The 24,336-nt window shown below is 42.7% G+C and overlaps 1 protein-coding gene across 13 annotated transcripts in view; it reads left to right on the top strand.

Moving 5' to 3' along the window:
• Positions 1 to 24,336, top strand: part of cadpsa (Ca2+-dependent activator protein for secretion a) — a 108,575-nt gene that overhangs the window by 5,120 nt on the left and 79,119 nt on the right. For all 13 annotated transcript variants that reach the window (XM_036530639.1, XM_036530637.1, XM_036530633.1 and 10 more), the window contains exons 2-3: positions 16,597 to 16,710; positions 20,048 to 20,380. In XM_036530639.1, the coding sequence (XP_036386532.1) occupies positions 16,597 to 16,710; positions 20,048 to 20,380 (447 nt within the window). The remainder of the gene's footprint in view (positions 1 to 16,596; positions 16,711 to 20,047; positions 20,381 to 24,336) is intronic.

Genomic DNA, 24,336 nt, shown 5'->3' with positions numbered 1-24,336 from the left:
AAATATCAATGTCAGTTTCCCTAGGCTGAAATAATTTCACTACAGGTGTGTTCATGAGGCAAATGTGCTTTCCCGGGGGGCTTCAGTGAAAGCCACCATGCGGATCAATGACTAATATTGACTTCATATTTCATTGTCCTGCTGGTAAAAAGGTTATCTATAACTCTCAATCAATTGCTTGATTATGTGATGTATGCAAATGTGACAGGTGTTTTGCATTCTTGCCTTGATTTATGGTCACGGCACTTTCATTAAACTTCCTGATATGGAGCACAATACTCTTGGAATATTCATTAGACTTACATCTAATAGTATAGAACTTGCAACTAAATAGAGGAGGCGGTAGTGTCCAAGAATCTGTTATGAATGTTGAATGCAGTATAGTGGGGAAGGTAAAGCCATCCAAACTGGAGAAAAATGCATGATGGTATATAGTCCCTGCACCAATGCAATGCAAATTTTTAATCTAAATTTTGGATGGTGGAATGATATTGCTCATCACATCCACCAATGAAAGTGAATTGCCCACCACATAATTCATCTTTTTTATGTCTCTGCTGATTTTGAAAAGAGGCATACCTAAGATGAACGCTCTCCCAAATTCGCCTCAAGATAATATATGCAAATTAGATCTATTGTATTTGCAACATGAAACATGTTTATTTCGTATTCATTTATACCTATCACTCATAAGCAGAAATGCTCTACTACAAAAGGGTTTATAAAGAGGAGAACCTACAGAGCGCTCCAATCTTTTCTTTAATAATTGATACCATTGTATATAAAAGTAGATTTGGCCTGAGGCTGAGCCCAGGTGATGAGGTAAAACAATCACACCATCTGTTTGCTGAGCCCCTCCACAATGGACCTGATGAAATTAGCCCCCGCACCTCAGTGGCACTCCTCCGCCTTGACGACCGCTTCCAGGAATCAAACCGTGAGCGCGAGCTGGACGCTGATTTCATCCTGATCCGCATTAAGAGATGCAAAGCAGCGCCTTTGAAATGGATGGGAATCAGCGGTTCATTAGTCCCTCCTGCTGCAGTCCACCCCACAGCCTGCTCCATCAGCAGTGAATGATGATGTGTGATGGCTACCGTTGGGAATGGTGGTGACTGATGGTGAATAGTGCTGAACTGTCATGAGTGGTAGTGCCTGATCTTGAGTCATGGTGAACGATGTGGAGTTGCTCTCTCGGCCTTTTATCTCCGTACTCTTGTCTGCCCGTATGCTAAAGAGCCTCCAACTTTTCATGAGCCGACAATGCCAGGAGAAAGGGAACACCTAAAGCAGTTAAATTACAGCCCTCCTCTTGTTAATTACTCTCCGTACAGTCTGGGCTGCATTCAGTCGGTTTTATTTGCCGCAATGGGAGGGAGGAAGAGAGCTGAGAAACAGTGCCGTAAAATGGCAGTAACAGGGTCTATATTTTAGTAGCCTCAGACCAATAAAAACGCTGCCAGGCACACCACATTTGTCACAGGTGTAGCTGTCTGCGGTGCTCTAAATACAAGGTGTACTATAAAGCACTAATGTGCAGGAGACTAATGCAGCAGGAAAAAGGTCACTCTTGCTGTTGGGAAGCCTGCCCCAAGGTGCCTTTGAACCCCATGCGCGCGTGCACCTGCGTAAAGGAGAGACGCTGTGATATGCACATCAATTAGGATCCCCCTCCTGAGTGCGGTGCTGCTTTTTTGCGTCTCCGCTGACACACTGCTCGCGCTGTCAGTGTCCCTGCAGCTGTTGTTTTGCGGTTCAAAAGGGCTAAATCGGCCCTTGCATAATTCATGATAACAAGGTGTACGCGTTTAATGACGAGGGAGACCCGTGTCGAATTTCCTCCGCTTCACACCGGGACCCCATGACGCGATCGCAGAAAAGACCAGTCGCAGCCCGTGCGCTCACACCTACCTACAGAGAGCAGTGCTCAGTTACAGAAAAGACCAGCCGCAGCTCGTGCGCTCACACCTACAGAGAGCAGTGCTCAGTTACAGAAAAGACCAGTCGCAGCCCGTGCGCTCACACCTACAGAGAGCAGTGCTCAGTTACAGAAAAGACCAGCCGCAGCTCGTGCGCTCACACCTACAGAGAGCAGTGCTCAGTTACAGAAAAGACCAGCCGCAGCTCGTGCGCTCACACCTACAGAGAGCAGTGCTCAGTTACAGAAAAGACCAGCCGCAGCTCGTGCGCTCACACCTACAGAGAGCAGTGCTCAGTTACAGAAAAGACCAGTCGCAGCTCGTGCGCTCACACCTACAGAGAGCAGTGCTCAGTTACAGAAAAGACCAGCCGCAGCCCGTGCGCTCACACCTACAGAGAGCAGTGCTCAGTTACAGAAAAGACCAGCCGCAGCTTGTGCGCTCACACCTACCTACAGAGAGCAGTGCTCAGTTACAGAAAAGACCAGTCGCAGCTCGTGCGCTCACACCTACCTACAGAGAGCAGTGCTCAGTTACAGAAAAGACCAGCCGCAGCTTGTGCGCTCACACCTACCTACAGAGAGCAGTGCTCAGTTACAGAAAAGACCAGCCGCAGCTCGTGCGCTCACACCTACAGAGAGCAGTGCTCAGTTACAGAAAAGACCAGCCGCAGCTCGTGCGCTCACACCTACCTACAGAGAGCAGTGCTCAGTTACAGAAAAGACCAGCCGCGCCCACGCGCACACATCTACGGAAGAGCAGTGCTCAATCATGGAAAAGACCAGCCGCGCCCATGCGCACACACATATGGAATAGAAATTCAAATCAGTGGATTGGCTCACGGTGAGAACACATTCAGCACGCCAACAACCAACAAAGGACAGAGCCCAATCACTTAAAGGAGCAGAGGGAACTGCACAGATTCATACAGAACAAAAGCCTTAATTAGTACAAAGACCGAATGCAAATGCTATCCACCTGCCCCTGCACTCAGAATGCATGATTACCAGACAAGAAAATTATGAACATGACAGCAGCCTGGCCCTTAGCTTTGTCTTTTTGATTTAACTGATAATGAAGGTAGTGGATGATCAAAGTGAATTGAATCTAACATATTGAGCTTGTGCATTAGAGTCTATATTGCAAAGGAAAATCACATTATAGTGACGTCAACAGTTCATTGTTTGAATGTAATTTAATTTACTTCCTTTCATCGTGTTGTAATGGCAAAAAGAGATATAGTTAGTAAGCAGAATACTATCATTGAAAGTACTGGAAATTCTTACATTGGTGATTTTAACTTGGTGAAAATGTCCCTTATTTTTGTCCCTTTTCTGTTTTCCTTCATTTCATAAAAATGCTTTCAAAATGGGTCCTCAGTATACAGGTGTTCCTATGTAGCTAAAAGAAAAGACCAAGATCTTTGGAGACATCACTGTGGCATGAGCTCATAATCCACAGAGGGACCATTACCACACTCAGCTGCCAGGCCCCTGACAGCAGAGCACAGCAGTGCATCATGGGAATCTGCAATAATCTGCAAAACTGGAGCTGGCCCTCCTGGGATGACTGGGGCCTCCACCACCCCAGCTCCTGTTGATCTGCAGTTACCTTGACACCTTGGGTTTTGTGTAAACAACACCCTTTCTCCTTAAGCACCTTAACCACTCCCTCACTCTGTGAGCTTGTTAAGGGAGATAAATAATAAAAAGCTACATATACAACATGATGTATTATTTCATAGTGTATGCCCATCATGGGCTATATGGCCATTTTTACAGATTTCTTTAAAACTGCCGCTAAATTGGTATGCACAAGCTCTTAGTTTAAACTGTGATTTCCCTATGATTACATAACTGCTCAGTAATAACTCTATAATTAGGAGAGCGCTTTAACCTCTGTATTTTTGTTCACTTTCAATAATTTATGGGGAGCATAAATTACCATTTTTATTACTTTTGTATTTTTCCTGTGAGGTAATGTGTATTGGTCATTTGTGAAAAGGTAAAAGTGCCTGTTGTTTAGAAAACATCTCAGATGATATACAATCACCTGCCACTAATTTCCCTTTCGTTTTATGAAAAGATGTTGCTTGTCAACGTGCCGCCATTTTAAACAGTACTCAAACATGCATCAGAGCATGCGCTATCAATTATTTAGGACAGTGTTCTTGTGAGGGGAGCCATTTTAAAATAGAGCTGTCGCTCTCTCCTACCCTTTATTCCGCCCAGATTTTTTTTTTTTTTTTGTGCAGGATTATGACACACCCGCACAAGTGCTCATTCAAACCCAAACAAAAATTCAAACAAACAAAAATTCAATACTTCATAAATATGACTGATGTAACCACTTTGCATTTGAATCTTCAGGTCTTCAGGCAAAAGATTTGCACAAAGCGTGTAACATGTTTCGGTTATTTCATGAATACCTTGAATGCAGCGGTGTCCACTGGCAGTTAAAACCTATCACAGTTGTGCATCTAACAGGAGACATTTATCCAACATCTATTGACATCTGTCTCCCTATAGACACTAGGGCTGTGATATCAGGTTGCTCTGACGGAAATGCAGCCTGTTTTATATTTAGCCATCAGGAAGAAACAGAGATTACACAGTTTCATGGCAGCATTAGTTACCTTTAAACCTAAAAAGAAGAAATCCTGCCTACGTTTGCTCCTAGCCTTGTCCGTGGGCTGTGTGATCCTCCCTCTGCCCTCTCTGCAGCTTTTTTTCTTGGAGAACAGTGGGGCCATTTTTCAGAGCTGAGATGAGATTACTATACCAGTATATATATTTATATACATATAATTCTGATATATTAGCGTATCAGAAATAATGTGTGATGCAGACATTCATACTCTTTCACAGTGCATGGCAGGTGTATTCAGCAGAGGACCCACCTCTTCCTAACCTACCTCCACACCTCTCATTCAGAGTATCTTAACTCACTTAATAGGCTGTGAACCAGTTTACTGCACTCATAGTGCTTCAGTTTTGTTATTATTACATTGGCTCTTTATGTTTATATTATTATATTGGTTATATTGGATTATATTTGTTTACTGGTCAATCCTGTAGGGGTTAGATGTCAGTTCATAATTTGCCCTTCAAAGTACAAGGTGTGCAGGTAAGCCTTTAAAACTGAATTTCTGCCCAGCATTCTCAGGTTAACAGAAACATGGGAAATTCTGGACACTGTGTTAATACGATCAACCTTCTTATTCATAAGGATTTTTTAGAGTACCAAAGAAAACACTTTGACATATAAGTGGTATGAGGTGCTATATAGCCAATGACCTTAACAAAAAATATGTCATAACAATATACAACATAGCATCAAGAAACATTGGGACTTGGACAGAGTTGCGCAGAAAGCACTAGTGGTTTTTTATTGTTTGTTTTACTTATGCTTCGATTAATTCTTGATGTGCCGATGCTACAATTTTGCAGTATTTCACAGCTAAGGTGTAGCATTCTAACAGCATTCATTGGTTAGTGTTTCTCTGATCTCTCTCAGCCCTCATAGCTCACAGGACCTTGTAGAGAACCCAGACAGTGAAAATCCCTGTTGCATTACTCTACTTTAGAATATGGGTGTGGGACATGGCACACAGGCTACCAGATAAGAACCAGAACAAAGCAATGATTTATTCTTCAATGGTAATGCTCAGCAGAACAAGGCAGATGCTTCAGACTGGCAGAAATTGCTTTGAAACAGCACGGCTGTGATTAACAGTTGCATTGTGGGCACTGTGTCTTTCGGCGGGAGAGAGGAACGTGCCGTTCCCTGCACGGTGGCTGCTTTGTGCAGCCTTGCTGCTGGTTCCCTACTCTGGCCTGTCTTGTGCCGCAAGGTCTTTCAGCTGAACTCAGATCAGATGACAGAGAGCCAAGAGACGCAGCTGCCCTCCCTCCATTGTTGTTGTGTTTGCTGAAGCCAGCGGTGCAGTGTCACCACCGTTGTCACGGAGAGGCGGGCTGTGCTTTTATCTGGGGACCGGAGACGGCAGCGCTCTCAGTATTTACATTGCACAATAACCTTCATGTGGCCTTTGAGTGAAGCTGAAAGTGTAGCTCTGGCTTTGTGTTTTGTTTCTTTTAGATCATTCAGAAAGTATTTGTTTTAACCTTGGCTGTCTGCAAGAATAAACTCTGTTATCATTTCATATTGTCAGCATCCCCTCCAATTATATGTATTGTATTATATCTGTAGCATTTTGATCAAGAGCTGCTTGTGGTTAAACTACAGGATCAGTCTAGATTTTCATTATCCAGCTCTATCAAGGTTTGTAAATTCCCACAGTGTATAAAACTGTGATGCTGAGAACAAGGCATCAGAACAAGGCATCAAAACTAGGCTAACCAGCTTCAGAGCCTTGTCGCATTCACACTAGAAACCATCTATCAAAGCTCCCCATCAGAGCGCCATGCATTTCAAATACCCAGGTAAAAGGAGCCTTTGGTAAGGAGGCAAGAGCCGCCTTCCAATGTATCTTTTGGTCATGGCTATCTTCCATATTCAAGCATCCATGTTAATAGATTCTGATTCCGTCCTCCCTTGTGGTTATATAAGAGCAGGAGGATGAGTGCTTTTCAGAGCGCTGGGTGTGTTGTAGATTTGGGAGAATTTCAGACACATCAGTAAAAAAAGTGGGAAAGCTCTAACATAAATTTGCCATAATTGTGTGGGAGAGTTTTCATATAGGATGCATAGAGCTGTAATGCATTATTTTGAAACAGGACGTAGCTCTTACTCCTGTGATCATTTTCTGCAGTTCTTTTCACAAACAGACACCCACACCTGCCAGTGCAAACAGACAATTCAAAGCAATAAATGAGGAGAGAACAGAGCCTGTGTGACTGCTTTGTGATAGCACAGAGAGAGGGGGGATAAAGAGGCAAGGACTTCCTAATGTGGGTGTTTTTTTGAGGTGACGTGGGTGTGTGTGACTGTGTGTGTGCGTGTGCGTATGTGTGTGTGTGTGTGTGTGTGTGTGTGTGTGTGTGTGTGTGTGTGTGCGGGTGTGTGCCTGTGCTGCAAGTGTGTGTGCGTGTGTGTGTGTGTGTGTGTGTGCCTGTGCTGTGGGCGAGTGTGTGCATCTGTACGTGTGTGCATGCATGTGTGAGTGTGTGTGCGCGCAGACAATACCAGCTTGCAGATGAACACTCCCTCCTCTCTTTGTCACCTTATCTCTAATATGGGATTACGCATCCATTTGCTTTTTTCTCATGCATTACGTAACCACCCACGAGAACCTGTCCCCATGCCAGAGTGAGGGGCTTAGAGTGAGGGACAGGGAAGAAGGAAGAGCACCGATTGTGTGTGAAGCGTCCTGATTCCCTCTCAAGGCACATATTCTTGATGGATGGAGACCCGAGAAAGGGTCCCTGCTGTAAATGAAATGGTAATTGCTTTTCCCTTTCCCCCAATGAAATATCCTTTAGATTAGATTAGACAGATTAAAGGAGCATGCGTGGCCCCCTTCAAAATTCAGCATTCTGAATGTACCCACTGCTCCTTCAGAGCAATTACATGCAGTTTGCTCATACTGTACCTGATCGCCTGTCCAACTGGGCAGGATGCACCTCTGAGGGTATGGAGAGCACACTGACCCTCTGAATGTTGGCAGTGTCACACATTGTAGGTGTGTCTCAGAAAACATAACCATCAGGTCAGGCTTTCAGTGCTGTCAAATAACTGTTCAGCATTTTTGTTTCAGTATGCAAAGCAGCCAAGCAATGGACCGTCTGTGAGAAGTGCTAATTCCATCTCTCGTTTTGGGCTCTTCAGGAGAGTAACCGACCAATGATCAGTAATCATGAGTCTTTTTGACACATCCTCTTTGCTGTGTTCAGCATTATAAGAATTTGATTGACACAGGTGCTGAAATAGGTATTTGTTGTTTAGAAAATGGAAAGTAACATTATGTGAAATTTAATAAAATTAATTACAATCAAACAGTAAAGTGATTCAGCCTTTTTGCAAAACGACTACAGCAACCCCTCAAAAAGAGTGAGAAATGGTGAAAATAAGGCAGCAGTGCTCTAGGGGTTGGACAGGCTATTCAAAATTCCATAGTTATTTGCAATAATAATTAAATTAGATAAATGTATTTCGATAAACAATGAGACAGTCACACAAGCAATCACACAAACAGGAATATACAAACAGACAAAAAAATCACACACACACACGCACGCACGCACACACTCACACACACACACACACACACACACACACACACACACACAGTATCTTGCTTCTGTTTATATACATCCAACATTTAAGCAAAGGTAGCTGATTGCAGTTGGTCAGTTGCAACATGAACATGACTTGATTATTTCTGGCAGCAGCAAGGCAGATTACAGATGGCAGACGCGAAGTCCACACCCTGTAATACCAGACAGGGGCAGCTCTGAGTGACCCCCACACACACACACACACACACACACACACACACACACACACACACCACATACACACTTTCTCTCTCTCTCTCTCTCTCTCTCTCTCTCTATCAATGTAGTTTAATTCAGTTACTTTCAATTCAAAATATGCTTCACCATCATGATCATAGATAAAGACAGTATTGCCACAGCAGAACAGGAACAACATCAATTACAACAATCCTAATACTACCAATACTACTGCTTCTACTAATAAAAATGAAGTAGAAAATGTGTTAAAAATGTTTTACCATTAAAGGTAAAAATTACTGTTTGTATAGGGACTATTTGATGCATGTCATACTCATTGCTTTTCAGGCTCTAGTATTCAGCCACATTGCATCCAGTCAGTTGTGCTGTGTTGTTCTTCCCCCAGAATACTCACTTTTCATATCTCCCATTTTTTAAATGTTTTAAACTAAATTCATTCTCAGTTTTGGTCATTCCTTAAAATATACAAGAAAGTGCATCTATGTTGCAACCTCACCTGTCCCACAATTACCACATAGCCTGTCTTCCTTAGGCAGCCATGTGTTTTGTATCAGCTTTTTGTCATGGCTAGGCTATGGACACCAAGCCTGTACTCTGTAAGGATTTGTCTCTGCTTTGTATCTCTGACTATGCAGAAATACTCGGCCTGTGTGTAGTTTTGTGTTCCGGCTTTAGAGCAGTCAAGTTTGCTTTCTGTTTTATTTCAGCATCCCAGTTTTTCTGGTTTTGATGTATTTCATTATTACGTTCATGAAGGCTTGTTGTTTGGCTAGTAATTCAAGACCATTTGACTGACTATTTTCAGGGTTCAGCTCTTGGGTTTTTCCAGTTTTAAACTTTTAGGTGTCTGGGGGGGTCTTCCAGAATCCAGAATTTAAACAGTCTTTTTAAATATTTTTTTGCAAATGGAAGTGAGAACAGTTCTGTCTGTATGCGTTATTTGTAGTTTTTAATAAAAGTTTCTATAAAATTTGGCATGTAGGGTTTCTACTTGAATTTGTGTCCCATTTGCCATAGCCAAGAGCTTTGGAGGACCCTAAATTTCACTTTCATACAATGTAATTGGCAGAGTAATACTATCAAAAAGTTTAGACCAAATCCTACTTGCTATGTCGATCTTGTAGTCTTCTTTTGGTTGCAGACAGTGCTTCGAGCTTCTTCCTTCAATCCTTCAAAGGACTCATATGTTTACTGTCAGACTGAGGTGGGTGTGTCAAGTGTGTGGTCTAGGGTTGGTGCTCCCTGCAGTCAAATGGTGTCTGTTTTCTTCTCTCCTGGCCTTTTTTTTTTTTTTTGAAAAACAGTTATTTTAGTCTTCTAAAAAAACTGGAGCTGCTGGCCAAGGCCCAGGTACAGCCATGCCCTTGTAGCAAATCCAGGCTTTAGCCCTTTTGCTGTGGGAGACAGCAGGCTCAGAATCTGCAAAGAGCAGAAATTTGACCTCTGTATCATGTAGAGGCTGCAGACTGCTGTGCCAACACCACTAACTCACTTACGCAGATATTCAGCAGGGGCCTGATGATGTAGCATGGGCGGAGAGATGCTTGAGGAGATGGAGGTGGCATGCACACAATGGCCTGAAGTGGTAGTGGGCGGGCGGGCTTGTGAGGTTACGACCTGGCGTGGCATCCCCCACTCTATGTCCAGGGAGTGGTCAAAATATAGATTCCAGGGCCTGTTGATGAAGCTGTGGGCCTCATGCCCTAATGCACCTCCCCCCTTTCTTTCTCTCTCTATATTTGTCACCCCTCTTTCTCACTTCCTTTCTCCCCCTGTTTTTCTCTTCCATTGACTTAGCATTGCCCTCTGCACAGGGAGAGAGCTGACACAGATATTATAAAATTATAATAACTTCTCTGCATGGCTGCTGGTGCTGCTCCAGTTTCAATGTACAGTTGTCATTGTACAGCTGTATTTTAAAGTATGACTGTTTTTTCTCTGTTTTCATTAGCTCTTATTTGTGCCTTGGCATGACACAGAAAGCATTTGAACTGAAATTGAACTGAAAGGGACATGGGTGTGCGTGTGTATGTGGTATCCTTTCATAAAAAAAATAACCGTAGGTTCCTTTGTCTTTTTTTAAATTCAGTAGCAATTAATATATTTTACTTTTACTAAATAATCAATTTGTGCTGGAAATTGATATTGGTTTTTTATCAGACACTCACAGACTTGCTGAGACAAGGAAGGCTTTTGTCCTTTATGCAGGAGAACGTCTGATTTTGGCCCATTCTTTTTGAACCCGTGGGTTTCAAGTATATTATTTTCCTATTGCCTTCCGCATAATATGGCCAGCGTGATTGGGCTGTATCAACAGCTCACAGCACCATGGGATATGGTTAGAGGAGGAAGAAGAAAGAAACATAGGTAAATAAGGGAGATCTGCTTACAGGATCTCAACCACAGCCAGTATGAGCCCTTTGGGGCATCTAGTTGCCTGAGAACACAGAAGAGTAAAGCAGCTACAGTGGATTATTTAAATGTCCTTAAGAAAGAACACATGCATATGTATGCCTGCACACACAAAAATGCACACACACACACACACACACACACACACACACACACACACACACACACACACACACATACACACACACTGCCTCAAACTCAGATTGATCCTCACTTAGCAGTAAAACATTAGACAGTTGCTCATGCAAAGCCACTGCTGCTGTTTTCTGACTTTAGTGTATAAAACAATCATTCAGAGGAACAGTTGACCCACAGCACAGGAGATTCTTTGATTTAAGGGAAAAAAATAACTACACTACATAAACTACCCCCTTGATCTTTAGAGACACCAGGGTTTGTGGCAAGGTGAGCTCCCCATAAAGGAAGAAGGCAAAGTGCCTGAATCTTGCAGCAGAATCTGTTTCCTGTCTTGGTGGCCGTCCAAGTCAGTGAAGGTCATGAGGTTACACTGCAGTCTACTGTAGATAAAGACCGTACCAAGCAGAGTCAATATGATGCGTAGGAAAATGAAGGAGAGCACAAAGGCTACTGGCTCTTGGTTGGTCAGTCTGTTAAAAGCTTTCCTGGTTAAAAAGGCACCAAAAGTTGACAGTCAGCACATTTTGAGAGTAAATTTGGAATTTTAATAGTGGAATGCGCTGGAAGACTTTTGGGCCACTGCTGGATTATATAATTATGCTAATATGGTCTGCCTCACATTCTATCTCTCTATGTTCTATTTGTCATTGAGAGTCAGAAGGCATAATAACAAAACTGCTATAGGAACGCAAGCAAACAAAAAAAACTTCTACCTTTAAGTATCATTTCCAGTTTTAATATGCATTGCTGTTTTTAGGACCACTGCCATGAATTGCTCTTCTTAAATAACTTCCAGTTCCATTTCAGATACCTCTCATGAAAAATAATGCAGAATCTGATGAAACATGGCCCTGAACACACGTATCAACATGTTGCACACACTACCCTCAGAACATGTGCAAATTTCCATCAATTCATGCCAAATTCTATACAGATATATTCTCTATGCAGATATATCTGTCACCTTTGTACAAAGATCCCAGCTGCTGGATTGTGACCAGGAAAATGCCATTGCAATGATCATGGTTTGTTCTGGGGCATAGTGGTACCAGCAACTATGAAGGTTGAGTGTCATTACCTGGGACCTAAGAGGTATTTACCTACAGCAAAGAGGGCATTCAGTGTGATGGTTTGGCCAGTGTGTTCCTCACAGATGTCAGCTGCAGGCAGAATAAATATGGGACGTCTTTTGAGATCACAGAGGGAGTGGATCAGGGAGGGATTAACCATGTGATCTCAGTGGGTGGAGTTTGTAGGGGGAGCAAGCTCTTGGAAAGAGAGTCTGTGCTTCATCAGACAGGGATGTGGAGCAAGCCCAGCTCCACCCCCCCCCGGGTAAACATCCAAGGGCAAGTGCAGGAGGGAATCATTTCATCTTATTGTCAGCTAGGACGGCTGGGCATTATTCACTGGGTGTGCAGAGGAATTCAGTTATCTGTGCGCACCCGTAAGGACACGCAGTTCGGATTGCGATCTCCCAGAACATGGAGATGGAGCCATTGGAGTGATGATGCTGCCTGTATCTGCGCATCGGTGGCGAGGGAGAAAGCACTATCTTCTGAATTGTTGATCTGTGCCAGCGTCCCTTCCCTTCCTTTGCGATACTCGGGTGTTCTCTGCTCCTCCAAAGAGTAGGCGGTGGTCAAATGGAAATAAAGAAGATTGACCGTGGTGCAGGACGCCGAAAGCAGGAGAGAGGCCTTCACTAAGGAGGCAGAGCCATTACCACGTATTTATTGAAGTCCGCATTCCCAGGCAGTGCTTTCCAGTGCCAGCGGCTATAAAACCACGCAGGAGCGCTATCCATATCCAAGGAAAGAGCCCATGTGCTTCTTAACGCGGTGATGGATGGTGATTTAGGAGGAAGGGAAAGTGGGCACAGACAGGGCAGGAGACGGATGGAGAAAAGCTCCCCGGATGGAAGTGGTGCAATTAGGATTGTGCCTCCTCAGCAGCTTTCAGTCCCCCCACCATTAGTCTCTGTTGACCAAAGTGGCGAGGTCAGTCCATTGCCACGGCCATACCCTCCGCATCTCATTACTTAATGGGGGTGTCCACGGCCAGGACTGACGTTAAGTCTTCATTAAACAATCTGGCTTATTGCTCGAGTGAGCCAGTTCCTCTTGCTGCGCAGCTAAGATTTAAAGTCCGCCAACACCCACGGGCTTTGCGGCAGCCTAACTTTACACGCGTGTGCCCAGTTCACGTGCCGCGCACCAGTGATTGCGGTCCCACGTAACTGCGTTCACAAGCGCAGCCTTGTATTCACACGGCCGTATTCTGTGTGCTGCCGCAACGGCAAAAGATGACCTCGAATATATGAAATACAGTGGTTAACTTTCTATTACAGGCCTTACCTAAAAATGGATAGTTTCATTCTTCTGTCAAAATACATAAATACATAAAATGAAATAAATTAATTAAATAAATATGTTTGTATTTTGTGCACATACAATACATAAAATTCTGTAATATTAAACAAGTGATGTAGCCTACCTGTCGGAAGGGACTTGTCTATATTCCAGGGGAAATAGGATAAAATGAAACAGAAAAAACTAATTAGAAGCTTTATGTTAATTAAAGTGAAATTAAAACCAGCACACTCCTCTGAACCTTCCATTAGCGCTGAAGTAGTTCACTGGCAATCGAGGAAATTTTACGTGCCTTCCTCCTTGTCAGTCTTCATTGTAGGCCATCAAGTAGTGTTTGCTGTAGGTTTGCTCTGTCATTATTAGATTATTTAATTTCACCCCGGAAAATATCCAATTATGTCCAGCGACGATACAATTACGACATCTGTGGTGCAGCACTGCTGTGACCATCAGTACTGTCAGTGCTGTCATTGTGATGATTTTTGATGTGACACTCGAAACACTGAATGAGTGGAAGGCAATGGAGAGGTCAGGCCCTTCTCCTGCGCAGCTCTCCTCTAACCCCGGGCCTAAGCAGCGTAATGAGCTGGCTCTGTTTTTTCACACTGAAGCTCTGTAATGTGCTACAGAGGAGGGGCACCAGGGCCGCTTAAAGGAGGATCCAGATGGTAGGAGAGTCTCTGAGGCAATTGGTCACACGGTACTTTTCCACTCCTCTCCCACATCAAAGTCTGTTGTTTTTGTATGCAGTGTGCGGGCCTGGAGGGAGGGAGGAGCTGTAAGGCATTGTATTGGCTAGATCTGTGAATCCACCTTTCAAACTAGGACACACACGAGTACAGACACAAATGGGCATACCTGCATTCACCTCTGCAGACGTACGTGGGTTCACACACTTTCGTCCACATGCATGCTCATACACACGCAGATGTGCACACAAATACACATGCACGCACGCATACACCTAAATGCACGCACACGCGCACACACACACACACACACACACACACACACACACACACACACACACACATATTCTCATGCAGACATGCACACATGCATGCACATGCAGACACACAGGCACACATACAACAAAAGTGACTCTTTGTACCACACATCCATGGTAGAAACATTACACTAATCAATCTCCATAAAAGAACGGTGCCAAACAGTAAATCCACAAAATGATTCATGTCTCAACCTTCTAGATTTAGGGCAGCCACTCCACCCACAAAGACACTTAACTGTTATGAAGAGGTTAGCCTTAAAGTGACAGGCTGGATGTAACATGATTGACAGCAGGCATCTAGGACAATGGAAATCACATTGAAACTCAGTACTGTTTAGCCTTTAAGAATAATTAGGGGACTTGTGCATCAGCTCCACTTTGGTCTGTTTGTTCTGTAGGCTCAAAGACATCTGTCCAAAAGATAGACAAAAACAATGCAGGACAAATTATGCTTAATGAACAGCTTGTACTCATGTTAATAAAGAAACTTTTTAATCATTAATCTTCAAAAGAAAAATAAAATATTCATTCTGACCTAACGGTTCCACGCATGATGTTGCTATTCAAGTACCTAATCCTTTTGGCCTTGTTGCAGTAACCTTCATTAACCTTCAGTTTTTACAAGGGTGTGATGGACTTCTACTTATTAACACATGCTGACATGACGATTTAAATGGCTTTAACAGTTGTCAAGGAAGTTTAAAGGCAAAAAAAAGAGCTCTCTTAAAATGTTGATAGAATGTTTGTATGCAGCTCTTATTGTCAAATCTTCCATGCAATTTTTTTGCAGTCCCCTGCCAACATTCTGACATTCTGTGGTAATGGAATTTCAGGGATTAACACATCGCCAATCAGGGTCCCCGCTTCACAAATGCGTAGAATGAGCTTTTTTCTTTTGCTTCTTTGTGAAGGAAATTCCTCATTTTATATGGAAATAAAAATGGCTTTGCTCCCTACGCAAATGTACAGGAAAATCGTTTTTCATACATGTGTTGATCTACAGTATTAGTTAAATATATGCCAGGGATTAATTAAAGTTACACCGCAGGCAAATAATGTTCATGAGATTTTTTTGAAAGTGGCCCTCTAATCTTACCTTTGCTCCTGCATGGTTGTTCCATTGTGTGTTCAGCTGCAGAAAGGATATGAATGTCAACAGGTAAATTTGCAGATGATCCACAGAATATCACTGTGGCAACACTGACTCTGACCCATTACATCTTTTAAAATCTGTATTCTTCCACCTTCCATTTATACTCATTGCTGCCGGGTAGCGATCATAACATGTGTACTTACACAAGACAATATGCTTTGTCATGCTGCACTTGCAGCTCTGATTATTTATAATGGTCTCCATTGTAGTAACGTATCAGGCTAAAAAAAGGCAAAACAGCTGGCAAGAAGTCAAAGTCTTGCACTAATAGGTTTCCCTTTTTTCCAGCTTTAAACCGCTGCTTCTTCAAGTTAACAAAAGTCATTTAATGGGCAGACAAGAGTGCTGTGCAAATATGTAATTACCAATTCCAGATGCAGATATGAGAAGTGAAACGCGGGCTGCGTGGAGTGTGTTAATTATTTGTGCAGTGGGGATGTCAAAGGAAAATATTGGGTTCAACTGAAAGGATGTGTTTGAGTCTGGAGAGAGAGCGCATTGTGCTGCCTGCCTCCCTCCAGCACTCAGCATGTGGAGGATAGTGGTGTGGGGTCCCCCAGCTATCATGGGAGCATCAGTCATTGGGCCTGGGTCCTGCTCTACAGTGCTGTCAGTTCGGCTCATTCATCACCCGAGCCGTTACTCTCAGCCCCTGCCGTTCACATGCGGTCATTTTATGGCAAACCAGACCTCGGTCGTTTTGTCTCAGTCACAAAGAGGGCTTTAAGAAACAGATCCGTATTTGCCACTGCGTGAAATCCCTCCTGAAACCAACAATGTAAACCAGTTATGCTCTTAAAATCAGCCTTGTCATTTTGCTTTTTCTCTTAGGCGAATGGTAGTTCTGTGCAGCGGCTGTTCCCTAAGAGCTGAATCTGAGCCAATTCTGTCTCCCACCCATGCACCTCAGTGCATGGCCTTAGGGAACTAGAGGGGATTCAGCTGACATCATTTCCGCAAACTGAAATAAGGTCACACTACAGGCACTGCATAAATGGATTGAACTTGGATAGAATTGTAAGAGAGCGCCTTGGTGATTATATACAAATACATGCTCGCTCACAGCAACAAGAGCATCCCATATTTTTTTTCGTTTCTTTGCTGTTCTGCAACAGTAAAGTATCACCTACACATCCTCTGTTCTTCTTTTCCCCAGATAAGCAAGCAGCAGCTGCAGACGGTGAAGGATCGTTTCCAAGCTTTCCTCAACGGAGAGACGCAGATTGTGGCAGATGAGGCCTTCATCAATGCAGTCCAGAGCTACTATGAGGTAACGTTTAATCCTCAGTGTGCCAGACTTTAAACTTAAATAGTGCTTGTGCGATATTTTTAAAGACATCAGAATTTTAATGACAAGAGCAGGCCATTCAACCCAGCTAGGCTCATCCTTCTGCCTGTAGTCTACAGTGTATCTTGTACTGTGTCATGCCTGGTCGTGAACACTCTGTGGGTCTCTGATTCCTCCAGAAATCCTGGTACACTGTTTCCATGGATTAATTACTCTGATGTTCCATGAAAAAGTACTTCCTAGTGGCACTGTGAAATTTATCTTGAGCTAATTTCCTTCTATGCTCTCTTGTTCTGCTGACAGAACTCATCTTAAAAAAACTTACTAGTGGATGCACATTGCCCTTTTTTAATCACTTTTAAAAATCACTCCTTTTGCTTAAAATATTAAAATAAAATATTTGTATATTTTACTTATGATATTAGTCTGTTTCCATGCCTTACATGATTCATAATTTGGACCAGTCCTTCCCTTATCTTATTTTTTTATTTTCTCACTTTTTTTCTATGTGCTGCTCATAGTGAGGTCCTCATAACGGGACGCAGTACTTGAAATGTGGTCTGACAAAGGCATTTTATAACATTAATATAACTTCCTTTTTTTGTACTCAGTGCTTTCTGCTGTGTATCCCAGCAGCATATTTGCATTTAGTACTGCAAAAACACCCAAGTACTTCTCATGCTGCATATGAATATAATTCATTATTGAAGAAATACAACTGATATGGATTCCTACATTATGCAGCACTGTTTGTTGAAATTACGATACTGCATTACTACAACGATGTATCAACGTCGAGAAATTCCCCGGTGGGCTCTTGCTGCTGCAATGTTTCCAGCATGCCAGCACAAATGCACTGTACAGGTGCTCAGAGAAGCGATTGAGTTGCTCAGATCTCCACCAGGTCATCTTGGGACACACAAATTAAATGTCAGGTTATTGTGTCAGACAGGCTTAATAATGATTTCCATTCTGGGCAGCTTAAAAGACTAAAAGATGAATTGGGCGTGATTGGAGGCCAATAATTAAAAAACAGAAACCGTTTGTCGATTCAGATTGCCTGGACTGGTGTTTAGATCGTCTTTAGATTGTGACTGGTAGATCTTTAGACTTTCTTTAGATCTTTATACTGCTTCCAACAATGTTTTTTGTTCTTCTATGTTTTTTGTTCTGATTGATTTCTGAGTGAATCTATGAAAACAGGAGTTTTCATGCTTAAAGAGCATGCTGACTAAATCGTCTCAGTCCAACCACATTAATAATTATGGTTTAGAGCAGATTAGTTTCGCTGCTGATTGCCTCCATTCAATCCATACTTCATGGTTAGACTTTCAATGCTGTTAAAATAAAATCCATCAGCATGCAGATAATGTCCAGTCCGACCACACTCAGAGGCCCCATCCCGTGTTGTGCCTCCTCCATTTCGCAGCACAGTGATGCATAGAAATGTGAACAAGGCCCAGAATCAATCCAGCAGCAATGCCCTCTGTCCTGAACTTCAAGCAGTGTGAGCCAGTGGGGTTTTTTGTTTGTTTATTTTACGATTTGGTGGTTACAGAAATAAATGAAAAACAAATGTTACGTAAGACCTAAAAAAAGGGAAAACTTACTTCAAAATTGTTGCATGTTTCTGGACCTAGCATGCTGCAGCTGGATTGAAGCTCGGGCCTGCGGGGCTTGATATCGGGATTCTGATTTCCTGATTGATATTCTCTGACGTTAGCAGACTAATCCCTCGGTGATAGCCTTGGCTGACTCAATTCCCGTCAGCCTGTGATTTTGGAGAGAGGGTGGCTCAGAGCACCCGTGAAAGATGGTGGGAGTCAGGTGCTGATGGCCGAGTCTCAGCCCTCCTTAAGGAAAGGGGGGGGAAGTAGCAATGCGCACTCAATCAATGTGGCAATTTGAAGGCATCAGTGATTTAAACATTGCATTATTTAAAGGCCTTAAAGCCAGCTTTTTAATTCAATTAAGCTGTAATGCTCTTACTTTCCCTGAGCTGAATGCCCCCATTTTACCAATATATCCTCTCTCACCTGCTTTCAGACCCAGAGAAAAGACTTGAGGTAGAATATAAAACATGAATAAATAAATAAATAAATAAACCCTCCTGTAGATCTTTTAAATCTGCACTATGCAAAGTGTCGAGTGTTCAATAATCCTATGTCCATTGAAACAAAAAACTATGCAAAGGCACACCCCTCCCTCTTGACAGGATATTGAAAGTAATCGCTCACTTGGTAGAAACAGATGAGGCCAGTGTCGCGTGTCACCGAAAAAGGCCGAAGGAGGTTTCCGTGGCAATGCTGCCGTGATTTGTGCTAGACAGCGGTAAAAGCACCCGTCATTCAGGGGCAAGTAAAAAGTTAGTTTGAGGGGAGACCGGTAGAAAGGATGTGCCAGAACTTGCAATTGAACAGAAGCTATAGAAATGACTTTCCCCAGCTCCATTGCACAAAAAGTACTGCAATGAAGAAAAAGAGCAGGGGGAAAAAATCAGCGCCCCAGCTGCTGTCTGCTGCCGTTTGACGTTTGCTCAATAATCATCTTGCTCTCTGCCGAGAGCCTCGTAAATGTGTTACCTTTGAGCTCATTTCTCCCCAGTGTCGCTTGAATAATTTAATGAGAAAATGAGAGCGCACGATAAACTGGAGTCCTGGGTACTGGTGCAGATATTTATGTCTGTCACAAGTTAAAAAAAGGTATGAATATTTCTTATGTGTGGCTCCCTGTTGTGCTCACTCCGTACCTTCTAACATTGCCAAAATAATATTTTAAAATAATTTTTTTTCCTTCCAGATTCAGATTTTCTTTCAGGTTCATATTTTGTTTTTTCCATGACTTTTCCATGAAAGCTGAAAGAGTGTTGATTGCTGAAGACAGAGGGAATCTCTACAAAACTATAATGAAAGTCTGTCCCAGTCCTCAGTGTGAGCAATAAGCAGCTTCATGTTAATATTTTATATAGCCTGTATGTTGCAATAATGAACCTAAGAACTTCAAAGAAGTAATCAAGGTGATTGTTATTGGCTGCTTAGGTGAAAACCTTAGCAACGGTTCTTTTTATCATTATTAAACTTATCCTTCAAATCCAGAAAACACTGAGTGTGTGGTAAAAGTGAACACGTGTTTTTGTTGCGTGGAAACAGTGCCTATCAATGTGCTGATAAAAGAGGTGTTCATAGTGTGAAGAGTAACTGGTCTCTGTGAAAACCGCTACTCCAGTAGGTATTCCTTTAGTGGGGTGTTATCTGAGTAACCCTCTCTGTGAACAAACTCTTGGGTGCAACATGTGTGTTTCTGGTGTGTGCCGTCGCAGGTGTTCCTGAAGAGCGACCGCGTGTCCAGGATGGTGCAGAGCGGGGGCTGCTCGGCCAACGACTCCCGCGAGGTCTTCAAGAAGCACATCGAGAAGCGCGTGCGCAGCCTGCCGGAGATCGACGGGCTCAGCAAGGAGACGGTGCTGAGCTCCTGGATGGCCAAGTTCGACACCATCTACCGCGGCGAGGAGGACCCGCGCAAGCACCAGCAGCGCATGACGGCCAGCGCCGCCTCCGAGCTCATCCTCAGCAAGGACCAGCTGTACGAGATGTTCCAGCAGATCCTCGGCATCAAGAAGTTCGAGCACCAGCTCCTCTACAATGCCTGTCAGGTAAGACTGCACTGTGACAGCTTCCAGCCTACCCTGAGCTCCTCGCCCCTCGGTGTGCCCGTCGCAGGAGGGTTGGAGGAGCGGTCAGGGAGGTGCAGAATGTACCATTAGGAACACGCCTGCAGCTGTTTCCAATTTTGCATATGAGGCGCTCACACAGCATAACCTCTCAAAGTATGAATCTGTAAACCTGAAGGACATAGTTGTGCAGAGAGCACTAAGGGATGAATGTCAGTAAGAATGAATGAATGAATATGAATATGAACCCACATCCACATTAATAGATTTTCTTGTCTGATTGTGGTCAAGCTCAGATGTTAGACACAGATTTTTTGTCCTTTTAAGTTGAATCTTTTTAGACACTGAGTGACAGTCCCGATTATTTGATGTGTTTCTCGATGAAGCACTGCCTTTAAAACAGTGGAAAATGTGATGGGAAGAATCATTACTGGAAATATGAATTCAGTGTTCGTGTCCAGTTGCCAGATACATTGCAGGTCATTCAGTTGTGAAATGAAGGAAGGCTGCAAGGAAGGGACCATGTTTCTTTGAAGTCGGGGGAGGAGGAGGGGGAGAGCGTAGAACTGAAATAATACAACTGGCCTGTTCCTTCAAAGAGGATTTCTGAATTTTGGGGTTATGGAAAGGAATTTAAGCAGATTTTGACACTTTAGGATTGTCACTGGTAATTAGTGAGAACTCTGCCTGTGTTTAACACAAGGAGATGAGAGGACTTCACTTCATACTGCTCACACAGAGCTGTGTTAATGTATTCCTCAAGGACCTTGTGCATGATTAAAATTCTGGGCACGGTGCGAGCTGGAGCTGAGAGACATTACATTCTCTCATCATTTAATGCATTAACAAATCCAGTTCCTACATGCATGTAAATTTAATGCCAGTGCCTTTGGTAACTGTTGAATTGTGGAAATAACTTAATTTCAGCTAAAATCTGGTTGCATCAGTTCTGGCACTTCGGATAACTTCAATATGAATTAGTGTGTGTAGTGTCTAGGGATTCAGGAACACAGTCTATAACCCAGAGGTTTGCAGGTTTGATTCCAATGCGGGGCATTGCTATTGCACACGTTGGCAAGGAGTTTACCCAAATAATTCTAGTAAGAATCCAGTTGTATAAATGAAAAAAGTCTATATGGGCTTTGAAGCTCCCTGGATAAGAGGAGGCCAAGGCATCAATTTATAACTGGGTGAAAATGAGCATGTTGGCTCAAAACTAAAGGAGCGTGGAAAAGCATGGAAAAGGTGGGTTTTTATGAGTTTGGGTAGGGGGGGTCTCAGGTTGCCACAGTTAGTGTCGCCTCTTAGTGACTCACTCAGGTTATTAGGTTCTCATCAGTAAGAGATGCTCCTTCTGCTCCTCTGCATTAACTCTGCTGTAGTTGCCTGTGTGGATTATAGCGTGAAACAGCCTTCAGCATTGCTGGTGAGTGTACTATAGGAGTAAAAGGGAAAAAAAGAAACGCATAACATAGAGAAAGTGAAGCCTGTTTCAGGGCATGCATCTTCCATAGATGGTGATGATTGTGAGATACCGTTATAATCAAGGACTATTCACAGAGATAACAGACAATTGATAATTTGGAAAAAGTGGTATTTGACTGGCATTCATCAGCATCTAAAATATAATTCATAACTGCTGCCTTAGATTTTTATCAACAACAAATTGAAATTAATGGTCATGTCTTAGCTGTTTTTCAAATATTCTGACTGAATGTATTTGGCATGGCATCATGGGATTTGTTCCTACACTGTATGATCAGGCAGAGGAAGGGCAGCTGTAGAGGTCTTTGCAGTCTGATGGTTGGCATGCTGTCAAGGCTGTCTTGAATATTACATTACATTTGAATCATTTTTCTCCCTGAGCTTTTGCTGTTTCATTGGCTGAATATTGCTGTACAGTCTTTTGCTCCGTTAGCTGTGTATTTCTCTTGACAAATGCTGCTGAGTCATAAAGCTTTCTTTCCACACTAAATTAACTTAACTTGGAGTTTTGGAGTTTTCCTTTGCAAACAACATATGAAGAGGTCACAGTATTACAAGACAACCATTTGTGATTTCATTAGTCTGAAGTCAACAAGCAAACTCCTTTCAAACCGACATTGGCAACAGGGTGGCGTGCTGACAATGGCAAGCTACTCTTTGTAAGTCACTATGGGTACGACAATCTGCTGAGTGACTAAGTGCAATCTAATGTAATGCCTTCAGAGGTCTGGTGTGGGGCAACTGTTGGCATGCCAACATGTCAGCATACCGACCTAAGACTGACCATGATATTGGCCTGACAGTGGCAAGTAGTCATAAGGATGACAGATGGCCAGATGATATCATTGGTTTGCCAGTACAGTGCCATGGGATAGAAAGAACCAAGTGATTCAGCTGCAGTAAAACAACATTCCCTTTCAAATGGGAGCATAATGGGTGCATTAGCTTCACCTCAGAGGCCCAGCCCACTGTATTCCTCCCTGGCTAGGCTGTGTATATGATCTTATGGAGATGATGGATATGATCTATGGTTATTTGATTATAAGTGCTTTCTCAAATCTTCTTGCATCAAAGGTAACTAGTGTATAGTAATGTAGATCTAGTTAACATCTAAGAATAAATATTCACAGATTGTGACATTTCAGTATCTTGGGAGCCAATTAGTTCTGGCAGATTGTGATGATTGATATTTTACTGTGTAGCTGACTAGTTAAGTGCAGTAAGTTTCCCATAGTGCTAAGACAGAACTGTTAGAAATCACATTACTTTGTTTGGTTTGGTTGAGCAGGCTTGGCATATTTCAGTTTAATGCTAATTTGCTGCCCTGCGCCTATGCCCATTCAGTTCTTGTTGCTCAAGTGATTTGCATTTAATTTATCTTGCCATAATACCAACAAATAGTTCTGGATAAGTGCATCTACCAAATAAACTAATAAATAAAAAATGTTCTGGCTAGAGTTAGCCATTGTTCGTGGAGCCATTTTCAAAGTCTCAGTACGACCCCTGCACTGCCAAACACCTGGAGTTTATTTAATAGAAGTACAATCAGCCAAAATTGATACAATTCACTGACAACAGAGAACACAAGAAAGAATGTGTCATTGCCTCCCTTGATGGACTTGTACATAACATGAACATGAATGATATGACTCACTATAAAATATGACATATTTTTGTGTTCAGCTACAAGACAAATGAAACATAGAAGTGTCATCATTATTTTATTTAACATTTGGTATTTAATAAGCGATTAAAAACAGCAAGTTGTATCCTTAATGGGGGTGTTTAAATTGCTTTTATTGTTGTATTGTGTTGTGTTCATTTCTTAACTTTTGTCTGCTTGTCTGACATGTGTTGCAAGGCACTTTGGGCTGCAGTTTCATTGTATGGAAGGAGCTATACAAATAAGATGTATAATTATCATTCGGTAATTCATGAACATTCTCTGAAACCCAGTATGCCTGGCATATAGGAGTCATCGTCACACTATGCGCGTACAGTGAAAGATGCATGTCAAATCACTATGTAACTTCAATGCTTCTATTATATTTTGCTTATGCTTTCTAAAACCCCACTCTAATCAAAGCAGCAAGAGCTACTGTTACCACATGGATGAATGTACTGAATAGCTTGTTTTTTTGGCTTTGGACACAAGGAGATGAGTAGTAGCTGGTGAGTGTTGCATGAATCTGCATGTTGTCAGTCACAAAATGATCTCTGCCCTTTGTCTGTCCAGGCGATGTGCTGCCATGGTAACAGTAAACAGTTGCAACAGCCCAGCATCTTCCTGCATCAGCTGTTTTCACTATGAATACATTACAGATGGATGCTGTAATTGGTGTTCACATAATTAAATCTGTATGTCTCCCAATCCATTGAGGGAGGTAAATTCAATTTAGCACAATGATGTTTCCACCACAGACGTTCTGTCAATATTTCTCTTGAAAACGGGA

This window comes from Megalops cyprinoides, chromosome 6 (assembly GCF_013368585.1).
Source record: "Megalops cyprinoides isolate fMegCyp1 chromosome 6, fMegCyp1.pri, whole genome shotgun sequence".
In the NCBI taxonomy this organism is placed as follows: Eukaryota; Metazoa; Chordata; class Actinopteri; order Elopiformes; family Megalopidae; genus Megalops; species Megalops cyprinoides.
This window is presented reverse-complemented; position numbering and strand designations above follow the sequence as displayed.